The 16129-nt window shown below is 47.7% G+C and overlaps 1 protein-coding gene across 1 annotated transcript in view; it reads right to left on the reverse strand.

Annotated features, from left to right (window-relative positions):
* Lipc (lipase C, hepatic type) overlaps window positions 1–16129 on the reverse strand; it is a 125386-nt gene that overhangs the window by 7298 nt on the left and 101959 nt on the right. Inside the window, exons 3-6 of the mRNA XM_032909942.1 lie at window positions 15129–15311; window positions 13569–13686; window positions 11496–11729; window positions 8336–8578 (exon numbers count right to left, since the gene is read on the reverse strand). Of these exons, the coding sequence (XP_032765833.1) occupies window positions 8336–8578; window positions 11496–11729; window positions 13569–13686; window positions 15129–15311 (778 nt within the window). The remainder of the gene's footprint in view (window positions 1–8335; window positions 8579–11495; window positions 11730–13568; window positions 13687–15128; window positions 15312–16129) is intronic.

Consider the following 16129-nt stretch of genomic DNA (forward strand, 5'->3'; position numbering starts at 1 on the left):
GTGTGGGCCGCATGTTTAGCCCCATGATATTGGGCATGAGTGAGTAGAACTGAATGTTTCACCAGGTGACTTGCAGGAATTATCTCATTTAACTCTCACAGCAAGCGATATTATTATCTCACTTAACCCTCACAGCAACTAATTCTACTATTCATTTATTTTACAGAGGAATGTGTAGCACACAGAGGTTCAGTGACTTTCTGAAGATCACACTGCTAGCGGCAAGTAGCATTATGGAGATGTAAGCTCAGACAGCCTAACTACAGTGGCTAAACTCTTAAATGTTTATATCCTGAGACCAACCGCCCCCAGATCAATATCAACAGCTTCTGTATATCCCAAGAAAGATGATAAAAATGTAAAAAGAGATTTAAGTTGAAGAAAAAGTCAAAATAACTATTTAACTAATAATAAACCAGGGCCACGTGGAGGTGGATGCCTTTAATCCCAGCACTAAGGAGATAGAGGCAGGAGGATCACTGTGAGTGTGAGACCAGCTAGGTCTACATAGCAAGCTCCATGACAGCCACGACACAGAGAGACCCTTCCTCAAAAATCTAAACAAACAAATAAATGAAATAAATAAAAAGAAATCAAGTAATCAGTACTGGTAAAAGAATGACTTGTTTCTAAGACTGGGTTTTGGTTATATTAGGCAGGCTTGTCTTAGACTCCAGGACTCAAGTGATCCTCCTGCCTCAGCCTCCCGAGTAGCTGGGAAGACTGAGCATGCTGCTTTGCTATTCGTTACAGTCTTGGCAGCTGCTGTGTCATGCTTTGCTGTGTCACAGAGGCTGAGCTTCTTGTGCAATGGACTTAGTTTTCGTCACATTGTTTCTGGCTTAATCTTCCTGGTGAGGTCATCGCCTGAAGGAAGAAACGGAGGCTTCTAGAAAGCGAAGCACATTGCTTGCCTTCTGGTGACTAATGACTGTTGGTCATTATAACGACCAATAGTAAAGTTGGATAGTTGACTCCGAGACCACATCCCCAACCATGTGACTTACTCTTAGAAGCCACTAAAAGATATTGTTTTTGTTTCCCAAGAGCTGGAGAGATGGCTGAAGATACAGCTCAGTAGTTAAGAGCATATACTGCTCTTGCAGAGGACCCAAGTTTGATTCTTAGCACACACAACTGCCCGTAACTCCAGAGGTCCTGTAGTCTCTTCTGACCTCCGTGGATCCTGCACTCATATGCACACACACACACACACACACACACACACACACACACACACACCCCACACACACACACACACACACACACATTTGCACTCATATGCCACACACATACATACACACACATACACATACACACAAACAATTTAAAAAATAAGTATTTTAAAAGATGTTTTCCAAAGCAATTTCATTTGATGGAAGAAAAGAAAAGCTACAGTTAGAAGCACAGTGCCTGAAATTGTCTACGGCAAATAAGAGCGAACTTAACACAACAGGATGTGGGAGTCCACATAGTCCCAGAAGACCCAGGAGACAGGATATCGCCAGAGTCTATAACCACTTCCCTGGAGAGGGCTTTTCTCCAAGAGCCACACCTTTTACAGTAAGTATTTTAATTATTCTCTTTTTGGGCAAAGGAGTCTAGCAAAGTGCTTAAAAAGCAGTCAAGAGAACAAGAGCCCTGGCCTCAGTGGAGCTGGCAGTGAGACCTGCCACCCTCTGACACGTCCGGTGGGCTTCACCGAGCACGATCTTAGGGGAGGAAATCTTGTCACTGCTGGAATCATCACAAGACGATAGAATTCATTAGACACCTATGGAGCACATAGTAGGCTCTTTGTCAAAGATCCATAAAGAAGCTCCCCTCCCCTGACTGTAATGAGAAAGAACAATCAAGGACCTTCGCTGGGGCACACAGAGCTACACCCCGACATACTGTTTTATCCATCTGCCCCCTTGGTTTTTGGTTCTCTTTTTTCAGTTTTGTTTTTCTGAGACAGGGTCTCAGGTAGCCCAGGCTAGTTTGAATTTGCTCTGTAACAGAGGTTGGCCTTGAACTGAGGATCCTCCTGCCTCTGCCTCCCAAGCACTGAGATTACCAATCCGTAACACCACATCGTTTATGCAGTGCAGGGGACTGAACCCAGGGTTTCATGCATGGCTAGGTGAGGTCTCTACTAACTGAGCCACATACCCAACCCTCATATTTGGTTCTCTTAGTGAAATCAAATAATGGCAACATGCTGTCTGTCTTTCGCTGCAGGTACCCCCTGGGGTCCCCTACACATGCAAGCACCTCCTCCTCCCCCTCTCCCCTCTCCCCCCTTCTCCTCCCCTCTCCTCCCCCTCCCCTCTCCCCTATCCCTCCCCTCTCCCCGTACCTTCTCCTCCCTTCTCCTCTCCCCCCTCCTCTTCTCTGCCTAGCTCTGAACCTGGAATGTGATTCTGGCAGTATCTGCATGTTCTCTTGCCAGTTGGCTTCTGGGTGGGTTTGGGCACTAGGGAGGTGCTGAGCGAAGAAGCCAGTGACCTTCCTCTGCCCCCGCTTGCTCTGGAGCTGACTCTCCAACAGCTGCACCTCCACAGTCAGCACCAGCCCCTCCCTCCTCTCAGCTCTTCTGGGACCTCCCAAGGCCTGCTCTTTCCTCTGCTCCCCCTCCCCCGCCCCTATGTCACATTCAGGTGCTGCCCCAGCCCTTGCCAACTTCCTTTCTATCCCCACCCCCGCAGAGTTCCACTTGCTTTCTTCCGCAGACCCAGGCCAGACAGTGGGGGCCTGTTTCTCAGCCAAGCCCTACACTGGTGGATGCTGATGGTCTTGATGAATTTCAGAGGGGTTAGAGATCTACAGTTATCCAGATGATGAAAAGAGGAATGGAATTCCAAACCAGGAGTTCTGGTTGCAAAAGATCCTTCTCCTGTCAACTAATGTTGGTGTCCGGCAAGTCTTGGGTACCCTTTAAAATCCATGGCAAATGCTTGACCCTGAAGTAGCCCAGGGAAAATAGCTCCCCCACACCCTTCCCTGATGACCTCCATCATGAACTGACCCTACATCAGAGACCTCTTTCCTGTCTCCTGTCGGGTAAGAGTTTCTTGTTCCTAAATTAGATATATGCTGACTCTTCCAAAGTGCTCAATGGGAGGAGACAGACTTCCACATCTGGGAGGCTGCAGTCTGGAGATTTTGGGGGGCAGTACTCTGTTAGACCTGATCATCAAGGCCCCATGAGCTCACACAATCTATGATGGGAGAGCTGTGTGGCTGCTGGGAGTAGAACTGGTCGGGAGACCAGAATACGAAGGTAGAAAGCCAGATGTGGTGGCACACATCTGCAATCCCAGACCTTGGAAGGCTGAGGCAGAGGACTGCCACAAGTTTGAGGCCAGCTTAGGGTTCATACTGAGGTCCTGTCTTAAAAACTCAAAACAGTTAAAATGATATAATGGAATGATAAGGGTGTGTGGGTACTCTCGGGTGCGTGCGTGCGTGTGGTGGGTGGGTGAGTGGGGGTGGGTATTCCTCCATGATGTCAGGGCCACCAGTATTCACAGAGCATCGCTGCAGACTCCATGTCTACGCTGGAACTCTGCATGAATGCGGCCACCCTTTTGGAGAATCTTGAAGTACGAAAAAGCATTTTAGGTCAGGATTCAGCTCAGCAGGGAGAGAGTTCATCTAGCATGTGCAGGACTCTGAGTTCAGCCCCTAGCCAAGAACTAATTTATTCTTATTTGAATGTGTATAAACATTTTTATTAATTCTGGTAGAATTACAGAGATTAGGGGAGAGAGCATGACGGCTTTGCTTGCTCACCTTATGATGTGTTTAATTGGGTTGCTAATAAAATGATTTGCCCCAAAAAATTACCCTGTGACTTCAAAGAGTCCAGAGAAGCCTGTGTTCTGACAGGAGAAATGGATTCACATCTTGTAGATAAAAGGCCTGCAGGAGTCTGCTGACCTGGAATGAGGTGAGGTGACTCCCTTCAGAGAGAAATCTGGGGTGAGCCTATGCCATAAAAAATCCTGGATTGGGGATTTAGCTCAGTGGTAGAGCACTTGCCTAGCAAGTGCAAGGCCCTAGGTTCAGTCCCCAGCTCTGAAAAAAAAGAAAAGAAAAAAAAAAGTGAAAAAAAAAATCCTGGATTCTCATTCCTGTGGACTCTACTAGTGCAATGTATTAAAATAAACAAAAACCAAGAACTTTCTTCTCATAGTGGCCATGGTGAACCCAAGGTATAGAATTTGTGAAAGGTAAATGTTTTGTTTCCTGTCCTTTATTTACTTATGTTATTGCCGTGAACCATGAGTAGCTCCAAGCTCTTATGACCCTCTCCGCCAACATCACAGAGGCGTTTGCTCCCCTGGCATGGAGTTTACCTCACTGAGATATAGGCCTGAGCTACCCAGCACTTTCGTGCAGTGCTAAGAACTTGCTCCTAAACTTCAGGGTAGCTGACACTCATAGGACTAAGGGCCCAAGGATGGTGTGGCCCTGAGTGCTGAGGCAGGGGATGGGAGTCATTGACCCAGAGCAGGGACTGTATAAGTACATGTGTGTGAGATGTGTATTCTAGCAGTCATATCTAAGTTCAACACTTAGGGTCCCATAGCTTGATGCCCAGATGCAACAAGACTGGGCACCTGCCCCTTTGGTGGGTAGCTTGTTAGGGTTTTATCGACTGCCTAAGAGAGAAGATAGGGTAATATGTAAGAGTGCATATGTGTCTGTGTCGATGTATCTATACATTGGCGTGTGGTGCATCAGAGTATATGTGCACATGTATACATGCCTCTGTGTGTCTGCATGTATGCATTCACATGCATGTATCTGAATGTATGTGTGTATATGTATATACATATATATGCATGTATGTATGCACTTACACATATATGTATATGGTTTGTGCATGTGTTTATATATTCATGTGTATGATTATCTCTCTGCATCTGTGTACAAGTGTATATTTTTGTGTGTATGTATATTTCTGTATGTGCATGTATGTGTTTATATATAATAAATATGTTTTAAAATGTGTAGATGGCTGTATTCATGTGTATATGTATGCAGATGCATGTTCATTCAAGTATATATGCATGTGTATGCATGTATGTTTATAAATGTGTGTGTATGTTTATGCATGTATATGTGTGTATATGTGTAGATATGTATAAACATATATGTATGCCTAGGGGTACATGATTTAGAATGTGTACATGTATGCATGTGTGTATACTTGTGGGAAATTGTGTTGGTTAGCTGTTTTCAACAACTTTTGCTGTGGGTCTTCATTGTATTGTGGTAATAACAGTCCTCAGCTGGAAATCAGGACCCAGAGTTTGTTTCTTTTTTTCTTTTTTCTTTTCTTTCTTTTTTTTTTTTTTTTGCCACCAACACCCTGTGCCCTCTTTGGAACTCAACCACCTGTCTTTGAGATGGAACCCTCCTCACAGCTCCTGAAAGTGGTGGGTTTCTCTGCCTCCTAGGAGATGCCCTCTCTGCAGGACTGGCCAGGCAGATGAGACCCAGTGGAAAGGCCCATTTTAGGGACTGTCCCACACGCCCTGACACTCCTTACTTTGCAGCCACAAATTGGCCTTCCTTATGTGGATCTTTCTCACTGGTTCTTTTGAAACTCATCCTAGATTATAGTGAAAGCTTCCAAAGAATTAGATGAGAAAAATCAGACAGACGGACATCTCTAGTGGCCATTTGACTGGTCGGTCACCTAGAGGAGGTCCTGGGAGTCAGGGAGGAATGAGGTCACTCTAGGTCTGGGTCAGACACTTTGGAGTCTGTAAGAAGCTAAAGGAACAAAGACTCAAAGCCAAGCCAGCTTCAACTAGATATAGTATACATTATACAGCATACAGTATACAATATATAGATATGGTATCTACGACTCACGAGTGACGTCACCCCTCTGACCTCAAAGCACTTCTAGGAAATCTCAATGAAACACATCCCATAAACTGCGGCATTCCCTGTCTCTGTCTCCCCTCCCCCTATCCCGTTACTGTGATAATAAATCCAGCGCGATGCCAGGCAAAGGCCCACATCTCCATCAAGTGTCTCTCCCTCTACCAGGCTACCTCCTCTGAGTACTCAGAGCCCGGTGACTCCAACCCAGCATTAGTAAGCAAGGCTTAATACAGACTCCGTATCCTTTACAAACAGCCTTCCAGCTGGAACCGGTTCCTCCCAAGAGAGTGAGGACTGATAAATTACCTAGATCCACTGGTGGCCATTTCCAGCTCTGCTTCTGCCAAAGCTGCACTTAGTGGTGTTTACCTGAGTTCTGGCATGGAGGGTTGTAGAGAGATAGATTCTCTGGTGGTTTTGTCAAGTATCTCAGGAGCCAGGGGGACGTGGGCCATGTTAATCAGGAGGTGACATTTACCTTGTCATACCAGACCCTGATCAAAAATGCCCAGCACTACTACATGTCTCTCTCTGTACACCGAAGTTGAGCAAACGTGTTCTTTTTAAGGTTCTACAAGTGATTTTCAAAATGGTGGGTGGTGGCCAGAAGCCCACATCAGAGGTGACCACGGTCACTGGAGAAGGAGCAGTTACGTGGCCTGCATTAAACGCTTGTACCTGCACCACCAGTAGAATGTTTTGCAAGATTGGAATGTTTCATTTCTGTGCTGTCTGATTTATCAGCCATGCATTTCTCAGAGCCCTTGAGTGGGCGTTGGCATGAGGAATGGCATCCTGCTTTGTTTTTTTTCTTTTCTGAAGTATTTAAATCAGGGTTTAGAATGCGGCTCAGAGGGTAAAGGTGCTGGTCAACAAGCCCAATAACCTTAATTCAATCCCTGAGGCCCACAGTGGACAGAGAACTGACTTCCACAGGTTGTTCTCTGATGGTCATAAGCGTACTGTAGCACATTTCCCATCCCTCCTCATATATTGTATGATAGATAAAAGTAATGAAAAAGTGTTTACATAGCCACGTAGGAGTGGATGGCTACCCTTATGTATGTTGATTTATTGATTGCAGAATTGAACAGGTAAGTCTCCCAGGGTGTCATCTATAGCTTCCCCAGGACAATCTGATATGGCTATAGACACATCGATCTCCATGGTGAGGGACAGTAGCTCGGACCCACGAGAGCCTTGCTCATTGGAAGGAATGAAGAACTGGGAGACTGGGAGCATAGGCTCCAGTCTTATCCCTGACTGGTTTTAGGCAGTCTGGTAAGTCCCCTCCACAGCAATGTGGTACTGTCCTCGTTAGATGACCCTGGAGCAAGACAGTTTACTGAAATAAAGAGAAATAATTGTTTCCAACAAATTCGCTACTGCTGAACTGCACCAAGTCTCTGAGAGGGGCTCTTGTTAGTGGACAAGGGCACTGGGAGGGTCACTGGTGGGTGAGACAATGCTAAAAGACTTTGTGACCTCTTGGAGCAGAGTGTTGACTGATCCTTACAAGTTTGTTCATGCCTACAGCTCTTCCTCCCTGACTTCCTTCTCTTGATACTGCAGCCCAGAAGAGTTCTGGAACCTCTAAGGTAGGACACTCGCTGTTGGTGTTCTGTCTAAGTTCCACCACTACAGCTACCTGGGAACAGCCAGGTATGCTTCGCTCTACAGTTGCCTAGCAACAGTCAACTCTAAGACTGGACAAACACTCCCCCCCACCCCCCCATAAATGGCACCAACCTGTCATTCCACCTTTTGCTTCAGTTCCTGGACTTTTCACACACCCTACATGGAAGTGGCTACTCCCTTTCATCACACCCTTTCTAGTCATCTTTCTGGCGTTACTATTCCCTCCCTGACTCATTAATCTTGTCTCTACATTCCTTCAATGACAGATACAAAAAATTTCTAATCAAACTATTAATCAGTTCCTGTTACAGGATTACCAGCTGCTGTCCACTGAGGAACCTGATGTGAACATTTACCAAATGGGCTGTGATGGTGAAAGTCAGCTGTACCTGGACATTGACGATGTCCCAAGACAGCAGGAAGTAGCCTAAGAGACACTTATCCCCCCTTCACCATCAGCTTCCCCTTCCCCTTTTTCCTTCTTTTTATGATAAGAAAAAGGGAGGAATGTTGGTATCAAGAATTGCCTTTACCTCCCACAGCGACACTGTTTGGTTACTGTTGCCATGGCAACAGCCATACATTTCCAGTAAACCTTTAGGTTCAATTCCCAACTCCACCTGGGAGTAGTTAAGACACATTCCAAATAAAAGACAGACTCCTTCTCTCTCTCCCTCTCTCTTTTCTCTTCTTTCTCTCACCCCTTTCCCTTGTCTCGTTCTCCCATTAAATCTCTCCACGTGGAACAGTGTTGGTTTGGTGTGCTTTATCCGGAAGGGCGGGCGAGGGCCGATATTTAAACAACACTCACCTTTGAAGGGAGACTGGGCTCGGGTGATGAGGAAGAGTGTCTTGCTCTTGCGTGGCCGATCCCTGCGGATGTCATAGCCCAGACTGTTGCAACGGCCCTTCTTACAGTTCAGACATAGACCCTGACTGAAGCTGTCCATGTTGCTGCACTGGAAGCCTGTGTTCTGCAGGTTGCTGTGTTGCAAGGAGTCAATGAAGAGGTGCACAGAACGCTCATGGGCACATTTGATGGTCTGGGTTATGGCTGAGACACGGGACAAGAAGACCATTAGCACTCTAAGGCCCAACTGGCATCAAAATAAACAACAAAAAACCAACCAACCAACCAAAACCCCAAAACAACACAACAAATAACTCATGGTTTCAGACCTAGGCAAGTGTGTGTGTGTGTGTGTGTGTGTGTGTGTGTGTGTGTGTGTGTGTGTAGCAAGATTGCTGAGTTCTCCCAGACAACAGGCATCTGTTGCAACAGAAAGCTAAAGAAAGTCGACCTCTGTAGGTCCCACACTAAGATCATCCTGCCATGGTAGAATGGATTAGGAAGTGCTTTTATGAGCATTCCATGTTACTAGGAAAAAGTCAAATGCTTAATAAAGCAAGACAGCACAGCTCACTTCTGAGGTATCCTTCCCCACATGGCTAGGAAAGGCCCAGTGCCTAGGTCTGAATGGGGAGTTACTTGGATATGGCTGCGGGCTTCCTCTCTTCTTATCACAACCAGGTCTGGGGCCCAATCCCCAAGGCAAAATTTTTATGAGTTTAATATTCTGGGGTGGAAGGGGATTGGGGGCACAACAAGATGGCTTACCAAAGAGAGGATTTTAGCTGCCAAACCCGAAGATCTGCATGTGCTCTCTGTGACTAAGACACGGTGAATAGAGAGAGCCAATTCCTGTAAGTTGTCACCATATACAGCCATCCCTCGCCCCAACAAACACAAAATAAATAAAATGTAATAGAAATAAAAGACTAAAAGTGTGTGTGTGTGTGTGTGTGTGTGTGTGTGTGTGTGTGTGTGTGTACACATGTGTACATGTCACAGTGCAAGTGCTGAAATCGGAAGACAGCTTTCAGAGGTCAACACTCTCCTTCCTCCTTTCCATGGTTCTGGGAATCCAACACAGATCGTCTAGCTTGCAAGGTAAATGCCCCCAAACACTAAACTCTCTTTCTGCTCCATCAACCTTTTTCTTTTAAGACAGGGTCCATTGTTGCATAGGCTGGCCTTGAACTCCTGGTTTCCTCTGCTTTTGAGTACCGAGGTTACTCAGTGCTTGGGGTTATTGCAGAGCAGGTCCTGGAACCCAGGTTTTTCTGGGTAGGCACCCTGCCTATGAAGCTTTAGACCCACCCTCCCATCATGAAATTTGACCTTTTTAAAGAAAGCCTTCTAACATCTAATCATCTGCAGCCAATTATTCTAAAGGGAAGTCAGGGAACTACCACAGTAACACCTAAAGCAGGGTCAGGCATAGGTCATCTCGCCTGGACCCATTCCCCCAGTGTTTTATCTCGGCCACCAGCAGCTCCACTTTTGGAATGCCCGTTAGGAGGGCACACTGCTTGCTGTCCACTCAGTCATTCATGTCTCCCCAGCAATGCCCAGCCCCTGCTGCTGTAACAAAGGAGAAAACAGCCTCAAAGACATTCACAGTTTTTGGGAGCTTGCTCAGGGGCGGGGGCGATGGTGAGAAGCTTTATCAAGCTGCCTTCAGTACGGGTGTGGCTGGGGAACGAGAGCACCTTAAAGAAGGGGGGAGGGACTCACAGCTCCTCCTTACCTGCTGTTAGGTAAGCAGGGTGCAGACAGTTAGTTATGTCATTTTAAGTTTAGCTCACGGGGAAACTGGAAGTGACTGAACAACGCGTGCTTATCGGGCGAGTGGCGACCAAACATTATCTTAAGGTTGAACTTTGCAAGGAAGGGGTGTAGCTTTGAGACAAGAGTGGGTGAATCAGCTGGGGCCTGCTGCTGACTGCAGGGGTAGTGACCCTGGGAAGATGTAAAGGGAGATAAGGGGAAAGTCCCAGAAGGCTCTGGGGTGAGGCAGAAGGCTGGGAGTGCTGCCAGCGGGAGTTGGTGAGGCAGTGAGGTGTGTGAAGGTCTTTTTGATACTGGAGAGGCGAGGGCAGGGATGGAATTCACGGGGTGTGCTCAGCCTGCATTTGGGAGTGGGGCTGGGAAGCTCGTGTGTGCAGTTGAGGTCTCCAGCTGTCATAGAGTGACCTGCTCTCCTCAGGTGACATCTAACACGAGAAATCTGGGATGCGTGCAGTTTATGCATGCCTGGAAGGTGTGGTTGCTGTTGGCTTGCCTGTTCTTTAATCCCCTCTTAACCCTACTTGTAACACTGATATGTGTTATCAATGTGCATGTTGATGGATCTGCAGCTGAAAGTTGCATGGGACAATCTCCATCATGCCACACGGGATCAGCTGGCACGGCCTTCTGGCCATGGGGAAGGATACCGAAGCCTAGGCTGGGGAGATCGGTCAGTCAGTAAAGGGATTGGCACACAAGCACAAGGACTTGAGTTCAAATCCCACAACCCCTGGATGGGAGTCAAGTATAGTAGTATGCTTGTAAACCCCATGCTGGGGAGGCTCAGGTAGGCAGATCCTTGGGCCAGCCAGGTTAGTGAGAACTAAGCCAGTGAGACGCCATGTCTCAAAAGAAGGAAAGAAACAAACCCCGAACAAAAACAAGATGGGGGCTGTCTTAGCTTCCACCTCCATACAAATGCACACACATGTGCATCTACACACGCATATACACATACATGTACTCACATAGACACACACATACATGCATGGGAAAGACCAAGGTATATTACATATACCCTCCTGTGGCCCTGAAGAGGGAAAGTCCCTACCAGTGGAAAGTTCCAAAAAAGAGAGAACATCAGGTAGGGCTAAATCAGCTCTCACAAGGGCTAGTGCCCCCGGGGCAGCTTCCTGTGTTACTCGGTGCTCCCCCACCTGGTCTCCAAGACCCTCTGAACTGTCATGGGGAGCAGCTGCCTGGGGACCACCAGCTCTCCAACATCTGGGTCTCTAGCCTTGCTGTATGAACGTTCATAGGAGCTGCACGAGGATCTCCTGGAGGCCTCAGGAGAGTGAGAAACTGGCTGAAGCTCTAGACTATGATCTTCCCTTCTTACCATTTAAGCCATGCTCTGCAATGTGTTTGTAGAGCTCCAGGAAGTGGCAGCCAGGCTGGAAGGAGCCCCCGTTGGGGTAGAAGTCATAGTGGGCAATGGGCTGTTTGATGCCCACACTCAGACCCATGTGCTCCCTGGTAAAGGTATGAATGGCATCCACAAAATTGGCGTCATCTGGAGAAAGGCGCTCGTTGGGGGAAGTTCCCTCAAACATAGGGCCTGCAGGGTCCAGCCCTGAGAGGAAAATACAAGCCAGGTTAGAGTAGTGGTGGGAGTGGAGGAGGAGGAGAAGGTGGTGGTGGTGGCGGCGGTGGGGAACTGAAGGCTCTCCTGTGAGCTCTTTGATCATTTCACTTTTCTGAGCTAGAAGGAAGAAAACAAGTGCTTGGTGCTTCTCTATCTAGAACCTCTTACTGTAACCGCTTTTTGCTGCAAAGTCATGGTAATTCATGGCGCTGACAATTACCCAGGCCAGGCATTGTTCTAAGGGGAAAGAGCTTTGCAGAGAGGATCAGAACTAACAATGAGGTTATGAGCGAATGCTTGATTTATTTAAGCAAATCAATTTTAAGTGCCTCCCCTGGTAGTTTCCACAGCATCTGTTTGCATAAAAAGCAGCAGCCCACGGCGCTCATTCTGTGCAGTTCTGACTTCTTGGGTGAAGTAAGAATTTGTTTGCCTGTGTGTTGTCAGTAGTTTTGAACAAGCTGACTTCCTGTGCTCATGTCATCCTATGGAGCGTACAGAACAAAACCTTAGGAAGGGGTGGAAATGTGACCCTGTAGGGCCTTCGTAAGCCCAGGCTCCAGTGACAGACGTGCTCCCAGGAACAAGCCTGGCTCTTGGTTGACTGCTTGGGGGTGGGTATGGATGCACCCCCAGCTCTCTTCCTGACTTGTCCAAAGAGGTCCTTTGGCGGCAGGCCTCAGCTGGAGCTACCGTCTCTGCTGCAGCTGAGGGAGGAACTGACAGTGAGCAGGGAGGTCACTTGCTCTCCAGCCCACCTGCAGCCTTGGTGACATCCATGTTTCTTTCTTTAGGAGGAGCCTCCTGCTGTCTCCTTTGTGGGTGGCCTGGTTATAATGCTGGGATGTGACAATGCCAGCCACAGGGAAGGTTGAGGCAGGACCTGATAGTGGCTCACTTTGTAAAATTCTTTGTTTTGTTTTCTTTTCTTTTCCTCTTCCATTGTGTGTGTGTGTGTGTGTGTGTGTGTGTGTGTATGTGTGTGTGCATGTGTGCGTGTGTGCATGTTTACATGTGTGTGAGCACCCTTGTGTAGGCCTCTGTATGTATGCATGCATGTGTATGTGTGTGTGCACTCTTGTGTGTGTGCATGTGTGTATATGTATGTGCATGTTTACATGTGTGGGCACCCTTGTGTGGTCCTGTGTATGTGTGCATGCATATGTATGTGTGTGTGCACTCTTATGTGTCTGCCTGTGTGTGTGTTTACATGTCAGTGGGTACTGCTGTGTATATGTGTGTGTGTGCTTGTGTGTGTGTGTGTGTGTATGTGTGTTTACATGTGGGTGGGTACTGCTCTGTGTGTATGTGTGTGTGTGTGTATTTGTGTGCATGTGCTTGTGTGTATGTGTGCCTGTGTGTGTGTGTTTACATGTGGGAGGGTATTGCTCTGTGTGTGTGCATATGCTTGTGTGTGTGTGTGTGCCTGTGTGTGTGTTTACATATGGGTGGGTACTGCTGTGTGTGTGTGTGCATGTGTGTGCATGTGTTTGTGTGTATGTGTGCCTGTGTGTGTGTGTTTACATGTGGGTGGGTACTGTTCTGTGTGTGTGCATATGCTTGTGTATTTACATGTGGGTGGGTACTGCTCTGTGTGTGTGTGTGTGTCTGTGTGCATGTTTACATGTGGGTGGGTGTGTATGCACATGACACCTGCAGATTGATGTCTGGAATCATCCTTGATTGCTCTTTCATCGTATTCAATGAGGGGCTCTCAGACAAACCCAGAGTTTACAGGACTTGGCAGTTTGCTATGGGGTCTCTTGTCTTTGCCTTTCTAGTCTGGAGTCGCAGATGGGATGCCACACCCCTTGACATCGGACATACCTGTGATTCTTCCGATCTTGCGCTTCCCGCCCATGGAGCTGCCTGCGAATCCTGAGACGTGTGCTCCCAGGCTGTACCCAATTAAGTGAACTTTGCTCCGAGAAAACTTCATAGACTCCTGCAAGACAGGGTGGAGGGAATGGTTGTGTAGAGGGGATGCAGCCGAGAGCCTTCCGTGTAGGGCCTGCTTCCCTGGGGCACCTGCCCATGCTTGGTGATACCCACCAATCAGGTGCCTTATTATGGGAAACTGGCTTGTCACCTCACTGTCATCTTGGGTGATGGGTGTGAGGTTGGCAGTTCTTTGGGATGTTCTGGTGATTGCTGCCTCTGACCTGCCTGGTTTCGCCTGGCCATTGAGGATCTCACAGAAAGTGGGGATCCCTCGTATTTGCCTTTCAAGGTTCAGGTGGGATGCCACACTTGTGTGGGACTGATGGCTTCCACGTGTGTCTAGATTCCTTAGGACACATGTATCTAAAATTGTGAGTTCTCCGAGCTATACTGAGTGAAGCATAGTTGTCATAGGCTACACTGGGCATCCAAACTGGGATCACAGCTTCCAGAACGCATGTGCATTTGTTTGGTATGACATTGTGAGAGGACATTGCCGTTTACAGGGTTCACGATGGATAAATGCATTTAAAGTTTAAATATTTTGAGGAAAATCTCAATTTTCTTTCCCAATGTTTTAAAATTGTATGACATTTTCCTGTGTGTACACCTGTGTGTGAGGTCAGAGGGCAACTTGAGGGAGTCAGTTCTCTCTACCATAGGGATATTGGGGATTGAACTTAGGTCCTCAGGCTTGGCAGCAAGGGCCTAAACATGTTTAGCCAGCTCACTCGTCTCTCATAATGCCTTATGATTTTGTATTGGACTGTATCCACAGCTATCCATATGTCTGCTTTCATTGCTGGGATAAAATGCTGACTGAAAGCAACTTGGAGAGGAAAGGTTTTATTGTAGCTTACAGCTTACAGTCTATCCTGAAGGGAAGCTGGGGCAGGGATGTGGACATAGGACTAAGCCAGAAGCAATGGAGGAATTCTGCATTCTGTCTTTCTCCATGCCTTGCTCTGCCTGCTTTTTTATACACAGCCCAGGGCTGGCACCATCCACAGTGGACATCCCACTCCAATACTTGATGATGATGAAGAAGAAGAAGAAGAAGAAGAAGAAGAAGAAGAAGAAGAAGAAGAAGAAGAAGAAGAAGAAGAAGAAGAAGAAGAAGAAGAAGAAATACCCCTACAGGCTTATCTACTGGCTAATCTGACAGAGGCATTTTCTCAGTGGACTTCACCCTTCCCAGATGACCCTAGTTTGTGTCAAGGGGACAATACACTAACCAGTACACTATGGGATACCCTAGGAAGTAACTGGACACTGCTGTTCCAGGATATTAGAGGGGTGTGCAAACAGGAGTGGCGGCTGGGGAGTAGGGAGAAGAAGGCTAAAGGAGAGGCTTCATATCTGGCCTCGGATTTGCAATCTGGGGACAGATCTTCTGGCATTGCAGGGAGGTCTCTTGGAGAAAGAGGGGTAGGTGGGTGGACTTACCTCCAGCCATAGGAGAAGAGCAGCCACTTCCTCGCCCACAACACGGGTGTTGCGCACGGCAATAGCATAGTGCTGGTGTGCCAGGGAGATCCAGTCCACTAATCCCACGTTCACGGGTTGGGACTGTCGGGACTTCAGGGCACCCACTATCTTCCAGATCCAGGTTTCTAGCAAGCCATCCACCTGAGGGTGGGCCACAGGCTGTCAGCCTCACTGGGAGGGCAGAGGGAGTCCTGTGCTAGTTCCTGGGGTCCCTAAGTACACAACCCTCTTCTTTCTCAGGCTCAAGGACGATGCTAGATCTTTCTCCCCACCAGAAAGGCCTTGGCCTGGGATTTCTCAATCTTGTGCGGAGGCTGTTTGGACTTGAAGATCCTGCCCATCTGTCCTGTATGTTAGTCGGTTTGTCTCTAACTCCACCCACGTGGCATCAACCCCATCTCCAGCCCCAGACTTTGAAGACACAGTGTGCCCAGACCTTGCCACATTCTCCCCACCTGAGAGTCATTGTCTGAATCTTTCCCCACGGTAGCACTTTCTGAGCCCTAAAACAATGGAAAAGTGTGTGAAAATTAGGTCCAAGAGTTGACTTCAGAAGGTCAGCTCCGTCATGCCTGGGGTCCCACAGCATCTGTCCTGCCCTCATCTCCCTTGGGTGGGATGGACCTGAGGTCTGCTCTGTGGGTCCCCTACTTGAGATAATAGTGTACCCACTATGTCCGCAAAGCTGAGTTTTTATGCTGTGCCCCAGAGGATAAACAGAGGTCAGAGGTGGTCATAGCTGGGTCTAGAGTATTCCAGTCTTGGGGAGGCATAAAGGGGGCAGTGTGGTAGGTCCAGGGACTGGAGAAGTTTGGGAGACTTTAAGGTCAAGCTGCAGGAAGGGAAATGGTAGAGCTCCACCCCCATCCCTCAGTTCCACCCCACCCCCATTGGCCACTCCCATCCTTCCAGGGGAGCCGAGCCGTGTTTATTTGAGAAAGGTTTACTGAGAGTGAACT

This window comes from Rattus rattus, chromosome 8, assembly GCF_011064425.1.
Source record: "Rattus rattus isolate New Zealand chromosome 8, Rrattus_CSIRO_v1, whole genome shotgun sequence".
Classification (NCBI taxonomy): Eukaryota; Metazoa; Chordata; class Mammalia; order Rodentia; family Muridae; genus Rattus; species Rattus rattus.